At 44.7% G+C, this 25,928-nt stretch overlaps 1 protein-coding gene across 1 annotated transcript; it reads left to right on the forward strand.

Annotated features, from left to right (window-relative positions):
* The first annotated feature begins 308 nt into the window (after window positions 1-308).
* Window positions 309-25,781, forward strand: fkbp9 (FKBP prolyl isomerase 9). Its single transcript, XM_078539796.1, has 10 exons — window positions 309-608; window positions 2,688-2,833; window positions 3,462-3,651; window positions 3,797-3,942; window positions 7,973-8,162; window positions 9,395-9,540; window positions 10,092-10,281; window positions 20,281-20,426; window positions 21,044-21,207; window positions 25,462-25,781. Exons 1-10 carry the CDS (start codon window positions 379-381, stop codon window positions 25,639-25,641), a joined length of 1,728 nt encoding a protein of 575 aa, XP_078395922.1. The 5' UTR covers window positions 309-378; the 3' UTR covers window positions 25,642-25,781.
* The last annotated feature ends 147 nt before the right edge of the window (window positions 25,782-25,928 follow it).

Here is a 25,928-nt window from a genome sequence, read left to right on the forward strand (position 1 = left end):
ACGACACTCGCGCTAGGCCACACCCGTCTATAAGCCACACCCGTGTATAAGCCCCGCCCCCTACCGCACCCTTATGTTTCTCGCCCCAGCCCCGGGTTCCTGGCCCCGCCCATAGCCCCGCCCCTTGTTCCTCTCTACGTCCCTTACCCCGCCCCAAACCCCTAGCCCTGCCTCCAGACTCCATAGCCCCGCCCCTTACCCGGCGCCAGACCCTTAGCCCCGCCCCCGACTCCCTATCTCCGCCCCTTACCCCGCCTCCAGGCCCTTAGCCCCACCCCCAAGCCCCGTCCCTAGGCCCTTAGCCCCGCCTCCCTCCTGTTGACGGTTGGGGGCTGAGTTGGGACACCCTGAGCCGGAGCCGAGTGGACGGACAGTCGGATGGACGGACGGAGCGGAGAGGTCGCGATGTTTCTCGGGCTGCACTGGCTGTTTGTCCCCGCTCTGATGCTGGGTCTGGCGGGGGGAAACCCGCCGCCTGTGCCGCTGGACGATGTGGCGGTCGAGAGCAAGTTCAAACCGAAGGAATGTGTCCGGGCGGCCGAGCCCGGGGACTTCGTCCGGTATCATTTCGTGGGCAGCTTCCCCGGGGGAGGCCGCTTCGACTCCAGGTAGCCGAGCCCGGGGGAGAGGGGGCGGAGCCCCGGCCTCGAGCCCCGGCCGCTCTGTACCGCTTTGTGTTTGAATTGAATGGGCAGCGGCCACGCGGCATCTTTTCAGTTATTCCGGGGGGGGGTCTTTATCCCGCCAGATGGAGTCTCTGGGGTTTCACTGCTCACGGGCTCGCTGGACACTCATTTTCACACTAAACACTCAGGACCTGTCCAATTACCGCCCCATCCACCTACCCCCCCCATACAGACACCCACCCATCAGGGACAGGGCCCTCCAGGCTGCTCCAACACTCAATAAGATCACAGTCAATCTGATTTTAACCTCACATTCCCGCCTCTCCCCCTCCATAACCTGTCACCCCCCCCCCCTCATTTATCAAGAGTCTATCCACCTCCGCCTGGAAAACATCCAGAGACTCTGCTTCCACTGCCCCCTGAGGGTGGAAGCTCCAAAGACTCACAACTAACCCCGAGATAAGGTTTCTCCCCATCTCCCTGTTAAATGGGCCACCCTCTTATTTTTAAACAGCTCTAGATTCTCCCACAAGAGCAAACATCCTCTCCACATCCAGCCTGTCAAGACCCCTCAGGATCTCATATGTTCCAATCATCAGCAAAGTAATGGAAGGTGTCATTGACAGTGCTGTCGTATAGCACGTGTTCAGCAATAGCCTGCTCACTGACACCCAGTTTGTGTTCCACCAGGGTCACTCAGCTCCTGACCTCATTACAGCCTTGGTTCAAATATGGACAAAAGAGCTGAACTCCACAGGTGAGGTGAGAGTGTTCTTGACATCAAGGAAGCATTTGACTGAATGTGGCATCAAGGAGCCCTAGTAAAAACTGGAATCAATTGGAATCAGGGGGAAAACTTTCTGCTGGTTGGAGTCATATCTAGCACAAAGGAAGATGGTTGTGGCTATTGGAGCTCCCAGGACATCACTGCAGGAGTTCATCAGGGTAGTGTCTTAGGCCCAACCCTGTTCAGTTGCTTCCTTAATGACCTTCCCTCCATCATAAGGTCAGAAGTGGGGATGTTCGCTGATGATTGCACAATGTTCAGTTCCATTCGTGACTCCTCAGATACTGAATGAAGCAGTCCATGCCCATATGCAGCAAGACCTGGACAATATTCAGGCTTGGACTGACAAGTGGCAGGTAACATTTAAGCCAGAGTGCTGGGCCATGACCACCTCCAACAAGAGAAAATCTAAAGATCACCCCTTGACATTCAATGGTGTTACCAGCATTGAATCCCCTGCCATCGACATCCTGGGAGTTACCATTGATCTGAAACTTATCTGAACCAGCCATATAAACACTGGTTACAAGAGCATGTAAGAGGATGGAAATTCTGTGGTCAGTATCTTGCCACCTGATTCCCCAAAGCCTGTTCACCATCTCCAAGTCAGGAATGTGATGGAATACTCCCCACTTACCTGGAAGCTCCAATGACACTCAAGAAGCTTTACACAAAGCAGTCTGCTTGATTAGCATCCCGTTTACCACTTTGAGCATTCACTTCACCCACTACCAGCACACTGGCAGCAGTGTGTACCATCTATGAAATGCACTGTAGCAACTTGCCAAGGCTTCTTTGACAGCATCTTCCAAACCCATGACCCCTTCCACCTGGAAGAACAAGGGCAGCAGATGTTCCTCACCAAGTCGTATGCCATGGTAACTTGGAAATATATTGCTGTTCCTTCACTGTCATTGGGTCAAAATCCTACAGCACTACTTAATAACATAACAGGAGCATCTTCACCACATTGACTGAAGCTGTTCAAGAAGGCAGCTCACCATCACGTTCTCGGGGCAGCTAGGAATATGCAACAAATTCTGGCCTAACCAGTGATTCTCACATCCTGAGGATGAATTTAAAAAGGTTGCTGGTTTTTAATCCATGCATTCATATAATTTAAGCACAGGGTATTGGATTTTAGTCCCACTGCATCTTTAGCGTGGTGTTTAAACCCTGTAATTGTGCTCAGTTACATAACATTTTGAAATCTGTTGTTACAAGGTGTGTGTGTAAGTTTGAGTTGTCTCACTGACCATGTCACTTCCTTCCAGCTATGATCGTGGCTCCACTTACAATGTGTTTGTGGGTAAAGGTCGACTGATTGCTGGCATGGACAAAGCTCTGATTGGGATGTGTGTGAATGAAAGACGTTTTATAAAAGTGCCACCTCACCTGGCCTATGGCAATGAAGGAATGTGTAAGTAAGATTCTGACTAATGTCCTTATCTTTGTAATCACAAATTGAAGTAGTCCTTGTTTTGGATCTTCAAGAAATGTGTTTCCTTTAAAATAGACCAGCCAGTCCCTCGAGTTTATTCCACTGTTCACAAGACCATGGCTGAGCTGTACTTCAGTTACCCTCCGTTGCTCCATATCCTTTGATCCTCTTACTGAACAAAAACCAACCAATCTTAGGCTTGAGAGCTCCAGCTGACTCCCAGTTTATGCCTTTTTGGGGGAGTGTTCCAAATTTTGACAACCCTTTGTGTGAAGAAGTGCTTCCAGATTTTATCCACGAATGGCCTGGATCTCATTTTAACATATATACCCCCTTTGTTCTGGACTCACTCACCAGGGAAGATAGCTGCTTTATATCTGTCCTATCAAATCTTTTTAACATTTTGAACACCTCGATCAGATCACCCCTCAGTCCCCTATACTCAAGGGGATACATATACAACATGTCCTTGTAATTTACTCCCCTATGCCCTGATATCTGGTGAATTTACACTCTACCCTCTTGAGAGTATTGTAGCCTTACTGAAGTTTGGTGCCCAGAACTGAATGCAATACTCCACATGACTTCTGATATTTTTAATGCACAGCTGATATGATCCCACCTGATGCCACCTTGTTCTTTGATGTATTGATGCTCGATATCTGGAACCCTGAAGATAAAATGAAAATCGATGTTCACTATAAACCAAAGAACTGCAGCCGTACAGTGCAGGTGTCTGATTTTGTCCGTTACCACTACAATGGCACTCTCCTGGACGGCACCCTCTTTGACTCCAGGTGTGGGAACTTCATTCCATTTTGCATTGCTCTCCACATATTGTCATTTGATTATTAATCTTTCCAGTGTTGATTTGCTGAAGCTGTTGTTTGAACCCCCCCCCCCCCAAACCCTTGCCCACTGTTACTTGTCTTGTACTTGCAGTCACACTCGGCAACAAACCTATGATACCTACATTGGAATTGGCTGGTTGATCCCAGGCATGGACGAGGGGCTGCTGGGTATGTGCATGGGAGAGAAGAGAACCATCACTATGCCGCCGTTCCTTGGCTATGGAGACAGAGGAGATGGTAATACTGCCTGTAGCATTGTAGCCTGGCCTTCCAACTGCATGAAATGTGTTGCATATCAGCTGGGGGGGTGAATCTGCCTGAACCCATAACAATAGCTCAGTTGACTAGCCCGTTATTCATCAAAGTTAATTGTGGGGAGATGGTGGTGTAGTGGTAATGTCACTGGACTATTAATCTAGAGGCCCAGGCTAATGCTTGGCGGACACAGATTCATATTCCACCATGGCCACTGGTGGAACTTAAATTTAATTAATACATCTGGAATGGAAAGCTAGTCTCAGTAACGGTGACCATGAAACTGTGGGACAGAGTTAGACACAGGGCAGGATGAGAGGGGACTTCTGAGCACAGAGGGCTTATCTTAATGCTTGCATTTTAAGGTAGAGCTATAAGAACAAGGGCAGCAGACACATGGGAAAACCGTTACCTGCAAATTCCCCTCCAAGCCACACACTATCCTGACTTGGAACTATGTTGCCATTCCTTCACTGTTGCTGGGTTAAAATTCCGGAACTCCCACTTGAAGAGTACTGTGGGTGTAGCTACACCATGTGGACTGCAGCAGTTCAAGAAGGTGGCTCATCACCACCCTATCAAAGACAATTAGGGATGGGAAGTAAATGCTGGTCTTGCCACACATCCAAATTAATAAAAGCACAATACTGAAGAAGAGTCATACAGACTTGAAACGTTAATTCTGTCTTTCTCTCCACAGATGCTCTGAGACTTGCTGAGTTTTTCCAGCATTTTATGTTTTTGTCCCACATCCAAATTATTCATCGAGTGTCTGCATAGTCACAGAGCGAAGCAATAACCTCGTCAATGGCTAGATGGAGTTCTTTAAGCCCGCCTTCAAGTTGAGTCAGCAGACACTCCTCGACAACGTGAACCATTGTTAGGATTGTACCACAGCTGCAGCCTGGATGGTCTTGGCGACCCCACTGATGTTGGGTAGCTGCTGAGTGCCCTTGGCCAGCCTGGAAATAAAAGGGCCCACAGTCGTCATGGGAGGTCAAAGCCAGGTGGACAAGCAGTGGGGTCTACGATGAGAGAGTGGTTTCTGGTGGATCTTTTCTCCTGATCTTCCTGCCATAGGCCCTCAGTTGTTAATCCATATGGGGTGACGTGAGGGAAGACGTACTGCTGGTGGGTTGAGGAGGTCATTGAATAAGGACCGATTTGGATTGGAGTAGACCTTCTCAGTTAGCTTGTGTGTTGCAATTACTGCCTTGAGGCTGGGGGGGTGGGGGAAATATTGCTCAGGCCTAAGAGCCAGGGGAGGTGAGTTGGTTGGAGAGTACCTGTGATGATGTGCATTGTTGAGTTGCACATTGATAAGTTTGGTGTGGGCAGATCGGTACCATATTGGGGCAGTATTCTGCAGTTGAGTACATGATGGCAAGAGCAGAGGTCCTTGGGGTCTTGCGCCTGTGAGTCCCCATGAGCTACTGGCTACTTTACTGAGAGGTTTATTGCAAGTTTTAATTTTTTCTGCAGTCTTGATGAGGTGTTGTCTATGTGAGGGTTCTGTCAAGGGTGACACCTAGATTAACAGGGTGGGGATTGTGCTTCAGTCTCTGGCCATCCAGGGTGATGTTTAGTTCTATCTTAGCACAGGCATCATGAAGGTGGATTGTGCTAGAGACTGTGTTACTGGTACTCAGTTTTAGGCACCATGTCTTGCAGTAGTCGGCCAGCTTTGTAATATCGTCATTTAGTATGTTTTCCAGTTCAGGAAATGTCCAAGCCTGGATGCCACACCAGATATCATCAGCATAGATGAACTTCGCAGAGTGGGCTGGGGGTAGGTCATGCTGTACCAGTTGAACAGGAGAACTCTTGATATTTTGATGAATAGGCCAATGTGCCACACAGTATTGTACGCTGCAGTGAGGTCAAGGAAAATTGCCCCTGTTTTAAGATTCCTTTGAAAGCCATTTTCAGTGAAAGTGGATAATGCGAGGGGACCTGATTACATGTGCTTCCTTCCATGTTGAAAGCCTCTTTAACTCTTGTAAAGAATTGGGCCAATCAGGAGCGGGTCCATGGGCCAAGGTGTTTTAGGCACTCGGGGAGGATGTTGTCATAACCAGCAGCAATGCCCAGCTTTATGGTTTGTAAAACTTTGTTCAGCTCCAGGGTGGTGAAGGATTCTGATCCAGAATTGTGCTGCCTGTGGAAGGTTTTCCACTTGCTCCAGAGTGACTTTTTCACTTCATTTTCCAGCGGTGCCTTTCCCCATGTAAAGGAATGGCTCGCTACCTGATTGGCACTTATGGATGGGCGGCTTGGCGTTAATGGTCACTGGGCTGCTCTGAAGTGGCGTAGGACTCTCCAACATTCTGACTTGAGTGAGTAAAGTCCAGGTTCCTTGTCGCCTCTTCCCATTTGGCCCAGAGAGCACAGTTCAGGCTTTCAGTTAGATGGTCTGACATACCTGGGCCACCGAAAGACTCTTATTGTTGGGGTAGGGAGGCAGAGTCCTCTTCCAGGCACTGTATATACACAAGGCAGTATCCCCTTGGGAAGGTTCTACTGGCTGCTTGGTAGATGACTCTGTAGAAGTGACTGTATGCTTGCTTTATGGGGATATTTGGTCATGGTATCATTGTAACACTTTGTTCCAATATCTTGCTGTATTTCTCCCAGTTGGCTTTTCGCAGGTTCCACTGCTGCTGCTTCAGGCTGGTGACGATCGGTAGTTGAAGTACAATATGGATCAGGGATGGTCTATGCTGGACGTGTGGAAAGTTGGGCAGGACTTGGCATGATGCAGGAAGTGGATTACTGTGTACTGAGCTGACCCAGCACAAATCAGGAGTGTATTCAGTGGAAAGTTCCAGGTTGTTTGGGATCATGGATGAAAGTGAGGTCATTCTGTGAGGTCCAGGTTGCATGTTTTTCAACATCTGCATTAACCTTGATAGTCCCAGTCTGTGTGGTGACTATGAAAGTCTCCAGTTTTGACAGATGGCTGTGGTCAGATTGGGAGGAACTGTTGATCCAACCTAATAACAGGGGACTTGTGGCCGTTTGCTATCTGAAAAGCACCAACCTTTGATGTCGGAGTATTTAGCGGAAAACAGATGGACTGTGTTGGCAGTGGTTGCTTGGACAAATGTAGCACGGCTGTGCTTAGGATGTGCAGTATGGCGTATTGTAACCATCTGTCTTGTACCTCCCAACTTCAACTGATGGATAATGTGTTTCTTGAATGCAGATCAAATTGATGACATGTTGTTGAGTGAAGGTCCTGATTAGGTGTGTCTTGGCTGCAGATAGCCCCTCATCATTGAGTTGCAGGATACAAAGTGCGGGTCCAATGAAATGGAAGCCACAGGGTTTCATATTGCTGGTGGTTTTTTGCTTCCGTGATACCAGGATTCTTCAAATACAGTCTTGTTGAATTTGGTTTGCTAGGAGGATGGTTGGTTTCCCTGGCTGTAGGCCAGGTACTGATGGATGGTGCAATGAGAACACTGACCTATTGCCACCTGATGAATGAATAAAAAACAACTCGTAGTTTAATAGAATAGCATTGCTGTATTAAAGTGGAGAGGTAAGAAATTGTGGGGAAGGGACAAACTCTGTGCTTTTTTCTTGCCCTATGAACATACTTTACTGAAGAATTCTAATTCAACTACTTTACTTTGTAAAGGATCCTGTGTACTCGCAACAGGTGGAAGTAACCAACACTGGTGTAAAATACAGGAAATTTGGGGAGGGAGCGGTCGTAAATGAGTACACTCTTTGCAAACGATTTGAAGAAAAATGTGATTTGTACTCTGATGTTGTTGCAGTTATGTGTGGTATTTTTTTTAATCCTTTCATGGGATGTGGGCATCACTGACAAGCCCAGCATTTATTGCTCATCCCTTATTGCCCTTGAGAAGATGGTGGTGAGCTGCCTTCTTGTACTGCTGCAGTCCATGGTGTTCATCTTTTCTGTCACAGTTTGGTAGGAGGGGCTTGCTAGATGTTGTTGCTCATCCTTAGCTAACTTGTGTTTTCTGCTTTAATATTGCAGGGAAGGATATTCCCTCACAAGCTTCTCTAGTCTTTCATGTGACTTTGGTCGATTTTCACAATCCTAAAGACAGTGTTGCCATTGAACGGGAATTTGTTCCAGATCCCTGTCCCAGGAAAACAAAAGTGGGAGATTTTGTGAGATATCATTACAATGGCACGCTTATGGACGGCACTTTTTTTGACTCAAGGTATCTTTATGTTTGTGTTGTTGATATTGACTTCCAGTTATTTCACACCTTATAGCCTTTATTGTTATTAGTTCTGTAATTGTCTGTATTGCCATGAGAACATGGTCGTGGGTCTTCTCCTTAAACTTTATAGTGATGATCCGCACAGTGGCAAGGACTAGGGAACTCCAGGATATTGTCTCTGATGAATATCTGAGCCAGGTTCGTGTATCACATGGAGAGGAATATGAAAGTGTTGATATTTCCTCTCAGTGTGGCATGTTACTCCATTTCAGTTAGTTCAGTTGGTTTTCATCTTGTGGTGCTTTGCAAGAAAGCAGGAAATCAGTTCTCAAGGCCTTTCATTATCAGAATCTTTCCAAAAGGATTGATCTTTCTTTAACGTTTGAGGTTTAAATTATTACATTTTCAAAACTGAGAGTCCTCTACATAATGCGTCTCATTTCTAGGAGTCTGTCTCCAATGTCTAACTTGACCTCCCAACTGATGAAATCTTTTATGAAAATTAAATGAAGATGCTTACATCTCCTAATAGTTGTGAGTGAGATGAGCATGGCTTAAAGTTCTTAGTTCAAGCTTTGCAAACCCGCTGTATTGCAGCAGGCAGGAATTTTTTTAAATATTCATTCACGGGATGTGGGCTTCGCTGGCTTGGCCAGCATTTATTGCCCATCCCTATTTGCCCATGAGAAGGTGGTGATGAGCTGCCTTTTTGAACCACTGCAGTCCATGTGGTGTAGGTACACCCACAGTGCTGTTAGGAAGGGAGTTCCAGGATTTTGACCCAGCTACAGTGAAGGAATGGCGATATATTTCCAAGTCAGGTTGCTGTGGGGCTTGGAGGAGAACTTCCAGGTGGTGGTTTTCCCATCTATCTGCTGCCCTTGTCCTTCTAGATGGTAGTGGTTGTGGGTTTGGAAGGTGCTGTCGAAGGAGCCTTGGCTGTAATAGCACTTCACTCCCAAAGCTCCTTCTCCCACTGGTTTGTCACATATTGAGTCTTTCACACCCCTTCTGAGCCATTACTATGAAGAGTAAAATTCCTCTAGACAGACTTTCTGATACACCCTGTGATATACCATGATGCTTTACCCCTCTCTGGATTTTGTTTGTGTGATAGGGAGAAAGACCAATCAGACTGCTCCAGTAGTGTCCGCTGTTCCCTTCTAATTCTTCAGTGAAGTCTGAAGTGAGAAAATCACTATATCCACAATGTCTGATTTCTTTTTCAGCTATTCCCGGAATCACACTTACAACACATATGTAGGGAAGGGCTACATTATTGCAGGGATGGAGGAAGGATTACTGGGCGTGTGTATTGGAGAGAAAAGAACAATTATAATCCCACCTCACCTGGGATATGGTGAAGAAGGGATAAGTAAGTTGGTGTGTGTGTGTGCTTGTATTATTTCTTTTGAGTTTCTGATTTTAAAGAGAGTTATAGTGGATTAAAGGAAAATCTAGCAGAATTCTAACATTGCAGTGTAACTTGTGTTACATTCATGGTACTTTTTGTTTAAAGTACTCCCAGTTTTCTAAAAGAAATAATGTCTTATCTGGAATTAAATTAACATTACCTGCAAATATAATTTTTATTTTTGGCATGGAGACTCTTGAATTGGATTGGAGCTGTGCTAATCAAATCTAATTAAAGTGAAAAATCACTGTCATTTGTACAGACAATTATACAATCTGCACAATCCATAAACTGGTTGCTAAAAACATAACTGCTCCAGCTTTCCGTGCCAAGTTCATGTCCCTTGGACTTCTTCCCCAGTCTTGCCACTTTGTATCAGTAACATTTTTATTTCTAAAGAACTGATTTGATTCCTGAGCTGAATTGATAGTTAGCCAGAATTTTGTGCTGAGTGGATTTCCTCCCAGACATTAACCATTGTTGCTCTGTCGTGTCTTTTTGTATTGACATAGGTGAAACCATCCCTGGCTCTGCTGTCCTAGTTTTTCATATTCATGTGATAGATGTCCACAACCCATCTGATGAAATTGAGATCAAGACCTACCACAAACCCAGTAACTGCACCATCCTGAGCAAGAAAGGAGACTACATTAAGTATCACTACAATGCAACGCTGATGGATGGAACAATGTTAGACTCCACGTAGGTATTGTTGTTGAGCCATGTTTCTGACGATACTGGTCTCAAGTGGACTGAATACCTCTAACATAGTTCAAACAAAACAAGCTGTTCCTACTTCTCAGCAGGATTGTGGAGGTAGAATGGCTTTTTTGCTAGTTATTCTGGTTAAACAAGCATTTATTTGCCAGTGGGAAGCTGACAGGCAGACTCACTGGATTACTGTTGGACTATGAAAGTAAAATCTTGGGTTGACAGAGAGGGAGAAGTCCGAAAGGAGAGCTTAGTGTTTATATAGAGCTGTTCATGACCTCAGGACGCCTCATTACATTTTACAAACAACAAATTATCTTTTAAAATGTGGTTTTGTTGTAATGTGGGGAATGTTGCAGTCAATGTGCGCACAGCAAGATCACACAATCAGCAAAGAGAGAATTTCCTACATTGCATCAGTGACTACACTTCAGAGATACTTCATTCCTTTGACGAAACAGAGTTATGGGACTTCTTGAGGTTGTGAAAGGCACTATAAAGATGCATGTCTTTTGTTTAGATAATGATCAGATAACCTGTTTTTGTGAAGTTTGTTGCAGGATAAATATTGGCCAGGACATCAGGGAGATCTTCTCTGCTCTTTTTCCAATAGTGGATGGGGGATATTTTACCTTCCGTCGGAGTCAGAAAGAAAGATGGTTGTGGTTGTTGGAGGTCAGTCATCTCACTCTCGGGACATCACTGCAGGAGTTCCTCAGGGTAGTGTCCAAGGCCCAACCATCTTCAACTGCTTCATCAATGACCTTCCTTCCATCAGAAGGTCAGAAGTGGGGATATTCGCTGATGATTGCACAATGTGCAGCACCATTCGTGACTCCTCAGATACTGAAGCAGTCCATGTCCAAATGCAGCAAGACCTGGACAACATTCAGGCTTGGACTGATAAGTGGCAAGTAACGTTTGAGCCACACAAGTGCCAGGCAATGGCCATCTCCAACGAGAGAGAATCCAACCATCTCCCTTTGACATTCAATGGCATTACCATTGCTGATTCCCCCACTATCAACATCCTGGGGGTTACCATTGACCAGAAACCGAACTGCACTAGCCATATAAATACTGTGGCTACAAGAGCAGGTCATAGGTTGGTAATTCTGCGCAGAGTAACTCACCTCCTGACTCCCCAAAGCCTGTCCACCATCTGCAAGGCACAAGTCAGAAGTGTGATTGAATATTTTTCACTTGCCTGGATGAATCACAGAATTGTTACAGTGCAGAAGGAGGCCATTTCAGCCCATCGTGTCTGCACAGTCTCTCCAAGTGAGCATTATGACAGTGCCATTCTCCTGCCTTTTCCTCATAACCCTGCACATTGTTTCTATTAAAATAATCATCTATTTCCTTCTTGAATGCCTTGATAGAACCTGCCTCCACCACTTTCCCAGGCAGTGCATTCCAGACCCGAACCACTCGCTGGTTGAAAAAGTTTTTTCTCACATCGTACTTGCTTCTTTTGCGAATCACTTTAAATCTGTGCACTTTCGTTCTTGATCCTTTTACAACCAGGAAGTTTCTCCCCACCTACTCTGTTCATCCTCCTCATGATTTTGAACATCTCTATCAAATCTCTTAGCCTTCTCCTCTCCAAGGAGAACAGTCGCAACTTCTCCAATCTGTCTTCATAACTGAAGTTTCTCATCCCAGGAACCAGTTTTGCAAACCCCTTCTGCACTCTTTCCAAGCGTTCACATCCTTCCTAAAGTGTGGCGTCCAGAACTGTACACAGTACTCCAGCTGAGGTCGAACAAGTGTCTTATCCTTGTTCTTGTACTCTATGCCCTTTTTAATAAAGCTTTGGATACTGTATGCTTTATTAACTGCTCCCTCCATCTGTCATCTTTAATGACTTATGCACATATACACATAGGTCCGTCTGCACCTGCACACCCTTTAGAGTTGTACCCCATATTTTATATTGCCTCTCCATGTTCTTCCTACCAAAATGAATCACCTCACACTTCTCCACATTGAACTCCATCTGCCACCCACTCTGCCAACTTGTCTATATCCTTTTGAAGTTCCACACTCCCCTCCTCACAGTTTACAATACTTCCAAGTTTCCTATCATCTGCAAACGTTGAAATTGTCCTCTACACACGAAGATCTAGATCATCATATATCAGGAAAAGCAAAGGTCCTAATACTGACCCTTGGGGAACTCCACTACAAACCCTCCTCCAGGCCGAAAAATATCCATTAAATATGTGACTATTAATTCTATCCCGAATAATTGTTTCTCGTAGCTTCCCCAACACCGAATTTAAACTGACTGGTCTGTAATTGCTGAGCTTTCCTTACAACCTTTTTTGAACAAGGGCGTAATATTTGCAGTTCTCCAGTCCTCTGGCACTTCCCTTGAGTCTAGGGAAGACTGAAAAATTATGGCCAGTGCCCCTGTAATTTCCATTCTCACTTCCTTCAAAATCCTTGGATTCATCCGGTCCCAGTGCCTTGTCAACTTTAAGTACTGACAGTTTACCCAGTAGCACTACCTTCTAGTGACAGTTGTCACCATGGCCTGGGTAGCATCTGCTTCCTTGGTAAAGACAGATGCAAAGTATTCATTTTGCACCTCAGCCATGCCCCTGCCTCCATGTACAAATCCCCTTTTTGGTCCCTAATTGGCCGTACTCCTCTTACAATCCTTTTACTTTTCTGTATTCAGCTTGGTTCTCAATTGTATTTTCTACCTGACACCTGTCATAAGCACACTTTTTCTTCTTTATCTTAATTTCTATCTCTTTCATCCAGCGAGCTCTGGATTTGTTTGCCCTACCTTTCTCTTTTGAGGGAATATACCTTGACGGTGCCCGAACCATTCTTCTTTGAAGGTAGACCATCGTTCAGCTACAGGCTTTCCCGCCATCGGTTTAAGGTGTCAGCCTACATTTGTTTGCTCAAGTCTCTGGAGTGAGACTTAAACCCACTATCTTTTGACTCGGAGGAGAGAATGCTACTCACTGAACCATAACTGGCACATTTATTTTCAGATTCGTTGGTGAGATCACTGGCTAGGCCATTATTTATTGCCTGTCCTGAGCTGTCCTTGAGAAAGTGGTGGTGAGTCGCCTTCTTAAACCGTTGCAGTCCATGCGGTGTACATACTGTCAAAGAAGTCTTAGCAAGTTGCTGCAGTGCATCTTGTAGATGGTACACTGTGCAGTCACTGGTGGAGGGAGTGAATATATAAGGAAATGGGTGCTGATCAAGAGCGCTGCTTTGTTCTGGATGGTGTTGAGCTTCTTGAGTAGTGTTGCTCTTTCTCCTATGCACTCTCTATCAACCCCTCGCCCGCACCGTCCCCCTCTCTCACGCTTGCTCTCATGCGCGTGCGCTCGCTCCCCCCTCTCTCTCCGTGTGTGCTCACTCCCCCCTCTTTTTTTCTCTCTCTCCCGTATGCTCGCTCCTCCCTCTCTCTCTCGCGCGCGCGCGCTTGTTCCCCCCCCCCCCCTCTCTTTCACACGTGCTCACTCCCCCTCTCTCTCTCCCGTGTGCTCGCTGCCCCCACTCCGCCTCTCTCTCTTGTGCACACGGTCGCTCCCCCCCTCTCTTACATAAGTTAGCGATGGATGGAAGGAGTGAACCGTGAATGATATTGTGTGGATGAAATGCTTTGTCACTGAACCTCCCAGCTACAAGGGAGCTTTGACGAGAGGCTGTTTCATTGCGCCACAGTTTTTATCACCAATCTTTCCCTTGCCCTTCTCTGCTGTGGTGTGATTCCACAGTGCTGGGGTCCATAGTTCCCCAACCAAGGGAAACATTGTTTAGCCATGGCCTTGATACTGAATGTTGGTAGGTTATTTGACTGCAGAGGCATCACTGTTGCCTGCTTCCAACAGGTTGCTGATTGAGAGTGGTTGATCTTCCTTTCTCCAAACAAGGGACACAGGTGGCCACAGAAAGCACAACCTTTCAAAAATGACTGTTTCAGTGGTGTTGGTGGGTTTCAAGGCTTTGTGAAAATTACAAATCTAATGATGGTTTATTGATGATTAACAGGAGACGGCAAGCTGGGGGAGTGGATCCATTTTGGAGGTTGATTCTTGTAAATTAGCTACATAGAATCCTAATACAGACTTCTATTAAATCGTACACGTGGTGCTCTGTGTCTTGTACAATGAAATATAATGGACCTGGTACCATTGAAGGATTTACAATGTGGCCCTGTCTTTAATTCTGTCCTGTCTAGAAGATGCAGAGAATTGGTTATCTGACAGACTGGAGTATATTTCAGGTTGAGGGGGAGGAGGGGGTGGTGCTGACTTGTATGTGTGGCGATTTACAGCCTAGTCTGGTTAGATCCACAGTGAAGTGAGAACTTTAGGAGTGAAGGATGGGGAGAGATTTCAGCTGTTCACAAAATCATAAACATGTGTGTCGAGGAGATTTCTGCGGTTGTAGCATAAAATTTCTGCTTCCACCAGCAAATCTTTCAAAACGGAAATCCCTGCAGCTTTCATTAACTACTGATCAAAAGAAAAGGTGAGAGATTCTTTGGCAAGGGGGATGTTGCAGAGGGGGAGGAGGGAAAAGATTGTCGCTCATTCTTAAGCTCCCTCTCCCTTATGCTGTTTTGTTAAGAATATTTTTTCTGCTTAATGGGCATGTCTGTATTCTCCGAATGAGAATCAAGCTAAGTACAGCTTGGTGAGTCAGCATTCGCTCAGTGAGTAGCACTCTTGCCTCGGAGTCAGAAGGCTGTGGGTTCAAGCCCCGTTCCAGAGACCTGAGCATAAAATATCGGCTGGTACTTAGGCAGCTCATCACCACCTTTTCAAGTGCAATTAGGGATGGGCAACAAATTGGCCTAGCCAGTGACACCCACATCCTGTGGGGGAAAAAAAACTGAATTGACTATAGTACTGAGGGAGTGCTGGGCGTCATCTTTCAGAGGAGGCATTCATCGAGACCCTGTCTGCCCCCTCAGATGAATGCAAAAAAAACGTCACAACACTATTTCTACAAAGAGCAGGGCAGTTCTCCCTGCTCTCCAGAGGTCAATATTTATCTCAATCAAGCCCTAAAATAAATTATTTTGTCATTATCGCATTGCTGTTTCTGGGAGCTTGCTGTGCATATATGGGCTACCATGTTTCCCACAATAGTGACTCCCTTCAAAAATAATGGGATTTCCGGAGTTCTCCTTTTCCCATCAGAACTCCTAGCTATGAACATCAGTAATGAATGCTGGCTTCCATTTTTTTTTACAGCCACATAAACTTGTGTTCAGGACAGTACAGATTTCACTAGCAACCTCATAGTGAACTAAAGCCTCGGGCTGTGTGGCCAGTCACCAACTGTTGTAAACGAGGCACAGATGGGAAAATGGTGGCTTGAGAGTGCAAAATCTTTATAGACACAAATTCAAACTTCATTTATTTAGTTTAGGGAAAAGCTTTTAAATGCCAACCCAGGTTTTAACTGAGACTTTTTTTTCCACTGCGGCTGTTGATAAGTCATTCCTGTTGGGAGTGCTGAGTTGTGTTTGACTTTGCTTTGTTCCTCCTGCTAAGTATCGTTATTGAGTCTTCAGGTGAAGTGGGGTTTATAAGTGGGGGTCAATCCAAAACTAGGGTCTTTAATCTAAACAAAGGAAACTGCAAAGGATGAGGGGCAAGATAGCTGTGGTAGATTGGGGAACTACATTAAAAGGTATGATGGTAGACAGGCAATAGCTAACATTTAAAGAATTCATACATGGTTTGCAACAAATTTACATTCCTTTAAGGTGCAAAAACCCAACAAGAAAAGTGATCCATGGCTAGCAAGTGAAGTTAAGGATTCTATCAGATTAAAGGAAGAGACCTATAAAGTTGCCAAAAAAAGTAGTAAGCCTGAGGATTGGGAGCGTTTTAAAATTCAGCAAAGGAGAACCAAGAAATTGATAAAGAAAGAGAAAATAGAATATGAAATTAAACTAGCACGCATAACATAAAAATGGACTGTAAAAACTTCTATAGGTCTGTAAAAAGGTAAAGGTTAGTAAAGACAAATGTAGGCCCATTACAGGCAGAGACAGACGAATTTATAATGGGAAATGAGAAAATGGTTGAGAAGCTAAACAAATATTTTGTGTTTGTCTTCGCGGAGGAAGATACAAAAAAGCTGCCCTGCAATATTGGGGAGCCAAGGGACGAGTGAGATTGAGGATCTGAAAGAAATTAGTATCAGTAAAAAAGTAGTGCTGGAGAAATTAATGGGACTGAAAGTTGATAAATTCCGTGGACCTGATGATTTACATCCCAGTTGAAAGAGGCGATTGTAGAGATAGTGGATGCCTTGGTGATCATTTTTCAAAATTCTATAGATTCTGGAACAATGCCTGCAGATTGGAAGGTAGAAAAACCTCACTATTTGAGAAAGGGAGAGAGAAAAATGGGAACGACAGACCTGCTAGCCTGATGACATCATTAGGGAAAATGCTAGAATCTATTCTAAAGGATGTGATAACTGGGCATTTAGAAAATAATGGTGACCCACACCTGGAGTATTGTGTCTCCTTACCTAAGGAAGGATATACTGGCCAAAGAAAGATTGCAACTAGGGTTCGTCAGCCTAATCTAAGATGGCAGGATATTCTTATTCAGAGAGATTGAGGATACTGGGCCTGTATTCTCTAGAGTTCAGAAGAATAAGAGGTGATCTCATTGAAGTGTACAAAATTCTTGCAGGCCTCGACAGAGTAGATGTAGGAAGGATGTTTCCTCTGGTTTGGGAGTCTAGAACCAGGAGGGACAGTCTCAGAATAAGATGAAGACAATTTAGAAACATAGAAACTCTGAGCAGGAGTAGGCCATTCGGCCCTTCGAGCCTGCTGCGCCATTCAATATGATCATGGCTGATCCTCTATCTCAATGCCATATTCCCCCTTTCTCTCCATACCCCTTGATGTCCCTAATATCCAAAAAATTATCAATTTCTTTCTTGAACATACTCAGTGACTCGGCCTCCACAGCCTCTGTGGTAGAGAATTCCACAGGTTGACCAGCCTTTGAGTGAAGAGATTTTTCCTCATCTCAGTCCTAAATAGCCTGCCCCATTTCCTGACACTGTGGCCCTGTGTTCTTGACTCCCCAACCAGGGGAAACATACTCCCTGCATCTAGTCTGTCCAGCCCTGTTAGAATTTTATACATTTCAATCAGATCCTCTTTCATTCTTCTAAACTCTAGTCAATACAGGCCCAGTCGAACCAATCTCTCCTCATATGACAGTCCTACCATCCCTGGTATCAGCCTAGTGAACCTTCGCTGCACCCTCTCTATGGCAAGTATATCCTTTCTTAGGTAGGGAGGCCAAAACCAAAAGGTGTGTGGTAGGACTGAGATGAGGAGTTTCTTCAGTCAGAGGGTGGTGAATCTTTGGAATTCTCTATCCCAGAGGACTGTGGAGGCTCAGTCATTGAGTATGTTCAAAACAGAGGTAGATAGATTTCTAGATACCAATGACATTAAGCGATATGTGGAGATTGGGGGAAGATGGAATTGAAGTAGAAGATCAGCATTGATTCAGTTAAATGGTGGAGCAGGCTCAAGGGGCCGAAAGACCTACTGCTGCTGTGTTCCTGTGGTGGGGGGCAAGGAGTAACTGGACCAAGGCCTGCAGATGGAATTCAGCCTCCATTTTAAATCTCTTACTCTGTCCTTATTTTTATGTGTATTTATATTATTGTTGTAATAGATACTAAGCTATGTGGGAATGCAGGCAATGAGGAGTACACAAAGAGTCTGCAAAGAGATATAGACAGTTTAGATGAGTGGACAACAAGGTGGCAGGTGGAGTATAATGTGGGCAAGTGTGAGGTTATTTACTTTGGTCGTAAGGATAGAAAAGCAGAATATTTTCAAAAGGTGTGAAGAGGAGGCAGTGGCATAGTGGTAATGTCACTGGACTAGTAATCTCAGAGGGCCAAGCTAATGCTCAGGGGACACTTGTTCAAATCCTACCACGGCAGCTGGTGGAATTTAAAATTTAATTCAAAATTCAATTAATAAAATCTGGAATTGAAAGCTAGTCTCAGACCATGAAATTATCATTTGTTGTAAATACCCAACTGGTCACAAGTGTCCTTTAGGGAAGTAAATCTGCCATCCTTACCCGGTCTGGCTTACATGTGACTCCAGACCCACAGCAATGTGGTTGACTCTTAACTGCCCTCTGAAATAGTCTGTTCAAGGGCAATTTGGGATGGGCAACAAATGCTGGCCTTGCTGGCGACATCCACATCCCATGAAAGAATTTTTAAAAAGTACAGGTTTCTTCCCACCTACCTTTGGTATACACACACAAGGAACACAAAGTTAGCATGCAGGTACAGTAAGTGTTAAGGAAAGCAAATGACATGTTGGCCTTTTATTGCAAGGGGATTGAGCATAAGAATAAAGTCTTGCTACAGTTGTACAGGGTGTTGGTGAGACCACATCTGGAACACTGCATTTTTGGTTTCCATATTTAACAAAGGATATACTTACATTGGAGGTAGAACAGTGAAGGTTCACTAGATTGGTGCCTGGGATGAAAAGGTTGTCCTATGATGAGAGGCTGAGTAAATTGGTCTCTATTCTCTGGAGTTTAGAAGAATGAGAGGTGACCTCATTGGAACATTCAAGATAATGAAGATGATTGATAGGGTAGATACTGAGAGATTATTTCCCTTGGTAGGGGAATTAAGAACATGGGGGCACCATCTCAGGACAAAGGGCCAATCATTTAGGATTGAGTTGAGGAGAAATTTCTTCACTCAAAACGGTTGTGAATCTTGGGAATTCTCTACCCCAGATGGTTGTGGATGTGCCATCATTGAATATATTTAAGGCTGGGATAGACAGACTTTGGTCTCATGGGGAATCAATGCATATGGGGAGTGGGTGGGAGAGTGGATTGAAACCCAATATCAGCCATGATCACATTAAATGGTGGAACAGCATCGATGGGTTTATGTTCTTCTCCTGCTCCTATTTGTCATGTTCTTAAATCACCCTGCAATCTCCTCTGTTATAATGAGTGCAGCCCCAATTTAGGTCTGGTGTTATATTTATATTATCTCAGTCAGCAGCAGTCCAATGAATCTGCCCTCTATTCCAACCAATCATCTCAACGTGCTCCCTAAACTGTGGCGTTTAAAGTGCTTTAATTCTGAACTTACTGAGGGTTTTATATAAATTTAGCATTACATCCCTACTTTTATATTCTATGCATTTTGCTATAAAAGGAATATAAAGGGATATGGGAAAAGGTGGGTATGTGGGATAGGATGCTGCCTGTGTGCACAATGAACACCAGCATGGACTGGTAGAGCTGAATAGCCTGCTTCTATGCTGTAATTCTTGATGCAGCTGATGTTTCAGGGAGACTGGCAGTGAATTCAGATTCTCTGCTGATCCTTTGCATTTTTGAGACAAGTACACACTTGCTGTGACTGTGAATCAGACTTCAGATAAAGAGAGTAAAAACCTCACAGGCAGGCTTTTGTTCCAACACATCCTCCTTGGCCATAAGTTCCATGTTAGTCTGGTATCTGCTGATGTGGAAAGGTTGGCAGTGAATGGAAGTCTTGACGCCATTTAAAAAAACAGATGTTCTCGAAAAGAATTTAGAATGTGAGCTATTGAGCACTTTCCCATCTGGCTTCAGATTTTGTTTAAACCTGTATTGGAAACACTGATTTTTGTTCTGGAATTTGTGACACAGTGGTTTTATCTCTTGGATCGAGGCATTTCCTCCTCTCTATCTCTGTCAACCCCTGCTCCATTCGCTTGCAGATTTGAAGACTGCTGATAATGTTTGGGAGCAGGTACACATGTTAAATGTTTTGGCAGCTAGCAATGTAAGCAACTATCTAACCAGATCCAGCTTTGTCACTGTTTTAATCTGTTTAGTTGCCATTAGTCTTCATATATTAACCACTGACAGTAGGTCTGAGTTACTGTTGATATAAACCAGGTTGGAAAATTACATCTTTTTTCAGTCACAACTATGGAAAAACATACAACATCGTCCTGGGTTCAGGTCAAGTGGTCATAGGGATGGACATGGGCCTCACTAATATGTGCGTTGAAGAGAAACGAACCATCATTATTCCACCTCACTTGGGCTATGGAGAGACGGGAGTTGGTACGTAACCACCTACTGATATTTTGGGTTTAGAAACCTTAAAGTACATGAGTCGTGGATTTTGCTTGTTAATAAGTTTGATAATTGAATTGAACATGAGTGAACTCAATGAAACCTCAGCTGTAACTGACTTTATTTGTGGCCTCTGTTCTTGGTCCTAGTGTTGAGTGGAGTCACTCCCAGTGCTGTTAGTAAACTCTGAAAATTGGGATAGCAACTGTGATGGTAATCTTCAGGTTAACAAAACTGAGTTATGATTTGTGTATGATAAGTTGTATAGATGTACATTGAATGCTAGTGTTCTCAGATAGTGTAGCCACATCAAAATTAAGATCTTACTGACAAGTTAGAGAAGTCTCTGACTGTTGGCAACACCGTAATATAGAATTGTACATTTCTGATATTTTCTTTTCCTCACCATCACTAGATTTGAACCCCTCCCTGTAATAGCAGAAGGTCCTCTGGACAACTTATGCATCCCAGTGAATCCCACCCAGGGCTGCAGGTTGAGGTGATCTGTTCTCTGGTCAAATGAAGAAGTGTTGGGACTTAAATGACACTTTTGAGAATGAAGTTGGTGACACTGCTGGATTAAACGTTGTGATTTTATCTTTCAGTGGGAGAGGTACCGGGCAGCGCTGTGCTCATTTTTGACGTTGAGATGGTAGAACTTGTCGCAGGTCTCCCAGAGGGTTATATGTTCGTTTGGACTTCTGAGGTATCACCTGAGCTCTTCCACGAGATTGACAAGGATGGAAACAAGGAAGTCAGTCCAGAGGAGGTAGAATTAATAATGGCTTTTAATAGTGAAACGCCAGACTTGGGGAGTGTATGCGCGGGCAAGAGGAGGGCAGGTATGTCTGTGGATGGAGGGTGGGTGTGAGGAGGGGAGTATTTGGGGAAGTTGTGGAGGATGGGTGAGGGGACAGGGGATGTTTGGGAAGGGAGGTGGGGAACGGCAGATGTGGGTGTGGATGAGGCTTGTGTTTGGGAGGGCGTGTGGGGAGAGGGGTTGTGGTGGTTTGGGCAGGTAAATCTTTCACAAATGATCGATGGAAACCCTGAAGAAATGGTGTAAATGGCTTTTGGTTAATTGATACTGAGGATTTGGTTTGATGTTTGTTACAAAGGGTCTTCGTTTCATAAATTACCTAGAACATGTTCTGGGTGTAAAAGTAGTGGAAGAGATGGGTTGCCTCAAAGAAGTTAGAGGAACTTATGATTATACTGCCTTTGTGCTCACTTCACTGAAACTCAGTTAATAGTATTGGCAAATGTTCATACAGTCTCGCCAGAGATGACGCCTGGCAGGACATGGCGAATCTAATATTTATTCAACCAAAAACAAACTAGCCTCTCAACTGAGATAGAGGAAAATTCCAGTGGGAATATTTTAAATTCCTAGTCCACGTAAATCTCTTTATTAGTTTTTTTTTAATATGAATTTTGTGTGTTAATCAAGGAAGGATGGTAATGTTTGAAAGTAGAACACTCTGTGTTGATGCTTAGTGTCGGCATCAGGCACTCCTAGGCCTGATAGAGCAACATTAGATAGAGAAATTGTGTGAGAGGGTACAAGATTAGATATCCTGCATCCTTTATCATGGGCTCAGCATAGTGACCCAATGAATAGCTATGCTATACTGATCAGAAAGAAGTTGGGTTACATGATGGTGCGACAGTATAGAAAGAAGTTGCATTAATATAGTGCTTTTCACAAACTCAGGAAATCCCAAAGTGATTTAGAACCAATTACTGAAATAATTGAATCTTACAGCATGGTCTGTACCAGTTCTTTGAAAGAGTTCCACTTCCCTTCTCTTTCCTCACGCTCTGCATTTTTATTCCCTCTTTCAAGTATTTAGAACAGATACAAAAAGGAAAATATGAGAGAGGCATAAAGTACAGCATTTGAACACCTTCATCTTATATTTCCATCACCAAATAAACATTTTCAGAAATATTTAACCAACATAACCTTAAAATATTTGTGTCTCACCAAGCTGATATTGTGAAGTGCTTTTTTTTGAAGTATTGGATGAATTGAAATTTCCTCCAGCTAAATATTGGGAAGACTGAAGCTACTGGCCCCCAGGAGGTGGGATGGGAGGCGTGAGGGCTGGTAAAATCGGAGCGGGGGGAGCAGGTCGGATCAGCTCCCTGATGTTGCCCCACCATAGGTGCATTTTACCGATGGCGGTAAGGGATGTGAGAAGCTGCCTGCTCCAAGGAGGCAATGCAGCTCATTTGTATATGCAAAGGTCCTATTAATTTTACATTGTCAGTGGCATTTTGTTGAGGGCAGGGTGACCCCTACCAGCTAAATGGAGGAAACTTCCCAGCCGCAGCGTAGGGGAGAAGGTCACATGGGCCGAAGAAGGACCTGTGGCACCCCCTATGACCTCCCTGACAGGGTTTTCCATCCAACACTTGGCACAGTGATTTAATTTTTTTTTTTCTTACCTGGCCCAGCTACCATGCTCCCCTGTGTTCCTCAGCAGCAACCATCTCTCCTGGTGGGACTGCTAAGACTTCAGAACCGGTGGCCTTAATTGGATGGCGGACTTACAGATGGCCAATTAGGAGGCCACCTGAGGTAAATTGACAAGCAGCTCCTGCTGCCGGATAGCGCAAGCTTGGGATCTGCTTTTTACCTGATGTCGGGGTCCCGACACCCCTTGTAAAATTCAGTCAACTGTTGTCAATCCCATCTACAAACTCTTTTCTCTAGCTACTGACTGCATCCCTCTCCCTGCCAACCGTCTAAGTCTGAACCAAACTGTTCGAAACCTTGGTGTCACGTTTGACTAAGATGAGCTTCCAAAGACTGTCTTTACCATCTCCACACCACTTCCCAATCAGCTTCTGTCTCAGCTCATCTGCTGCTGAAACACGCATCTGTCTTTGTGTTATCTCTGAACTTGTCTATTCCAATGCACTATATTCTACCCTTCCTAAACTTGAGGTTATCTAAAACACTGCTGTCCTTGTCCTAACTCACACCAAGTCCTGTTCACCCATCACCACTGTGCTTGCTTAACTTGACCTACAGTAGTTCCTGGTCAAGCAATTCCTCAATTTTAAAATCCTCATCCTTGTTTTTAAATCCCCCCGTTGCCTCACTTCTCCCTATTCCTCCTCAGCCCTACAACTCTCAAAGATATTTGTGCTCTGCCAATTTTTGAACGTCCGATTTCAATCCCTCCACCATTAGTGGCTGTTCCTTCAGCTGCCAAGGCCTTAAGCTGTGGAATTTCCTCCCTAACCTCCCTTCTCCTCCTTTAAGATGCTCTTTAAAACCCATGTCTTTGATCAAGCTTTTAATCATCTGCCCTAATATTGCCTTATGTGGCTCAATGTCAAATTTTGTTCGATAATGCTCCTGTGAATTACCTGGGATGTTTTACTGTTTTAAAGGTGCAGATTGTGGCACACTGGGCACGCACCAGGTCTGCCAGCGCAGGCACACTGGGCACGCACCGGGTCTGCCAGCACAGGCACACTGGGCACGCACCAGGTCTGCCAGCGCAGGCACACTGGGCACGCACCAGGTCTGCCAGCGCAGGCACACTGGGCACGCACCAGGTCTGCCAGCACGGGCACACTGGGCACGCACTGGGTCTGCCAATGCAGGCACACTGGGCACGCACCGGGTCTGCCAGCGCAGGCACACTGGGCACGCACCGGGTCTGCCAGCACAGGCACACTGGGCATGCACCGGGTCTGCCAGCGCGGGCACACTGGGCACGCACCGGGTCTGCCAGTGCAGGCACAATTGTTACTAGCATCTTTCCAGTTGGCGGCAGCAGTATCAGTGAAGTTTTATAAACTCTCAAATGTTGGTGTTAAAGCCCGAGAGAATTATAATTATTGTGCGGGGGTGAGAGAGGAGTGTGAAAAATCTTTTAAGTTTTAACCAGGGACAGGGCAGAGTTTAGGATGAAAGCCTATCTATGTAGAGTCTGATATTTAGAAATATAAGTGTAATATGTTTAAATTATATCATGGCTGCCTCCTTAAGAAGGATCACTTGGGGAGTTCTCACCCAAATTGGAAAGGTTTTATGGAGGGAGTTCCTATACAGCACAGCTAGCTCAGTTGGTAGTTCATGAGACTCTTAATCCCAGGGTCATGATCTCGAGCCCCCAATTGGCTGATGATTTATTTTTTAAATTCAAAACACCGAAGCAAGGTATTAATAGAATGCACAGTTACTAAGGAAACACACATTCAAGTTCTTTCAATAAAGGTGAACTCAGATTTCCAGCCATTCACTGGAGAGATTTCCTCAATTTGGCTCAGCATGGGAACTCACAATTGTGCAAAGATCTGATGATGACAAAATTTCAAGGTGAAGCAATGTTAAAATAAACCATTAAAAAAATTACAATAATTATTTTTGGCATTACAGAAACTTGACTGTTAAAATGGTTGTTCACTGTATCAACTGATTTTGTTGAAAAGGGAACATTTATAAGACACCAGCTTGCAAAAAATGCATAATACAGCGACAGAAGGCAGAGCTGCATCAAAAAGTATCACTTATTTTAGTCTCTTGACACTGCATCTGCGCATGTGTAGGAAGCGCGGCCCCTAGTGTTGCAGCACAGATGAACACTGCATCTGCGCATGTGTAGGAAGCGCGCCCCCTAGTGTTGCAGCACAGATGAACACAGCCTTTTGGTTAGTGCCGGGAAATTATTTGCATTCGCCTGAGAAGGCCTCAGTTTAATGTCTCATTCGTAAGATGACACCTCCTACAGTGCAGCGCTCCCTTAACACACTCTCTGGCAGTGCACTGCTTGCTCGTACTACCACTGGCAGTCGCAGCCAAGATTTTGTGCTCAAGTCTATGGAATGCGACTTGAACCTAGGACCTGACTCAGATGAGACAGCTGTCCACTGAGCCACAGTTAACATCTCGAAAATAAAAGACCTTGCATTTTGTACAGTCTGTGTGATGTGAGAAATAGCTCTGGCCAGCTCTTTTTCTGGTTTCAGTCTTGTCTAAAATCATATATTTTCCTTCCTGCAGTTTTCCAAATACATCCTGGCCCAAGTGGAGAGTGGTCAGGGGAAACTGGCCCCCGGCTTTTCTACAGATAAGATCATAGAGAACATGTTTTCCAATCAGGATCGGAATGGAGACGGCAAGATAAGCGCTGATGAGTTCAAGCTGAAGGATGAGGAGAACGCCCATCATGATGAACTATAAGGCCAAGGTTGACATCAATGCCTCAATTGAGCAGAAGAATAAGAGTAAAGAGTTAACCTGTGGTTTGTTGGTTGGGAGGTGGGTTTTGTCCATGTTTCTATTCTACAGCTTAGGTATAAAACTTATTAGTGACATTGGAAGCCCCGATTCCAAATTGCTTGTCTAAGACTGAATTAGGTATCATGTTCATTTGCTTTCTGAGCAGAGATGGTCCACAGAAGGTGTTTCTCTTTTATAGGTTTTTTACATTTGAATTTTAATCTTTTCCCACCCAGCCCTATGCTATA

Source organism: Cetorhinus maximus, chromosome 4, assembly GCF_964194155.1.
Source record: "Cetorhinus maximus chromosome 4, sCetMax3.hap1.1, whole genome shotgun sequence".
Taxonomy (NCBI): Eukaryota; Metazoa; Chordata; class Chondrichthyes; order Lamniformes; family Cetorhinidae; genus Cetorhinus; species Cetorhinus maximus.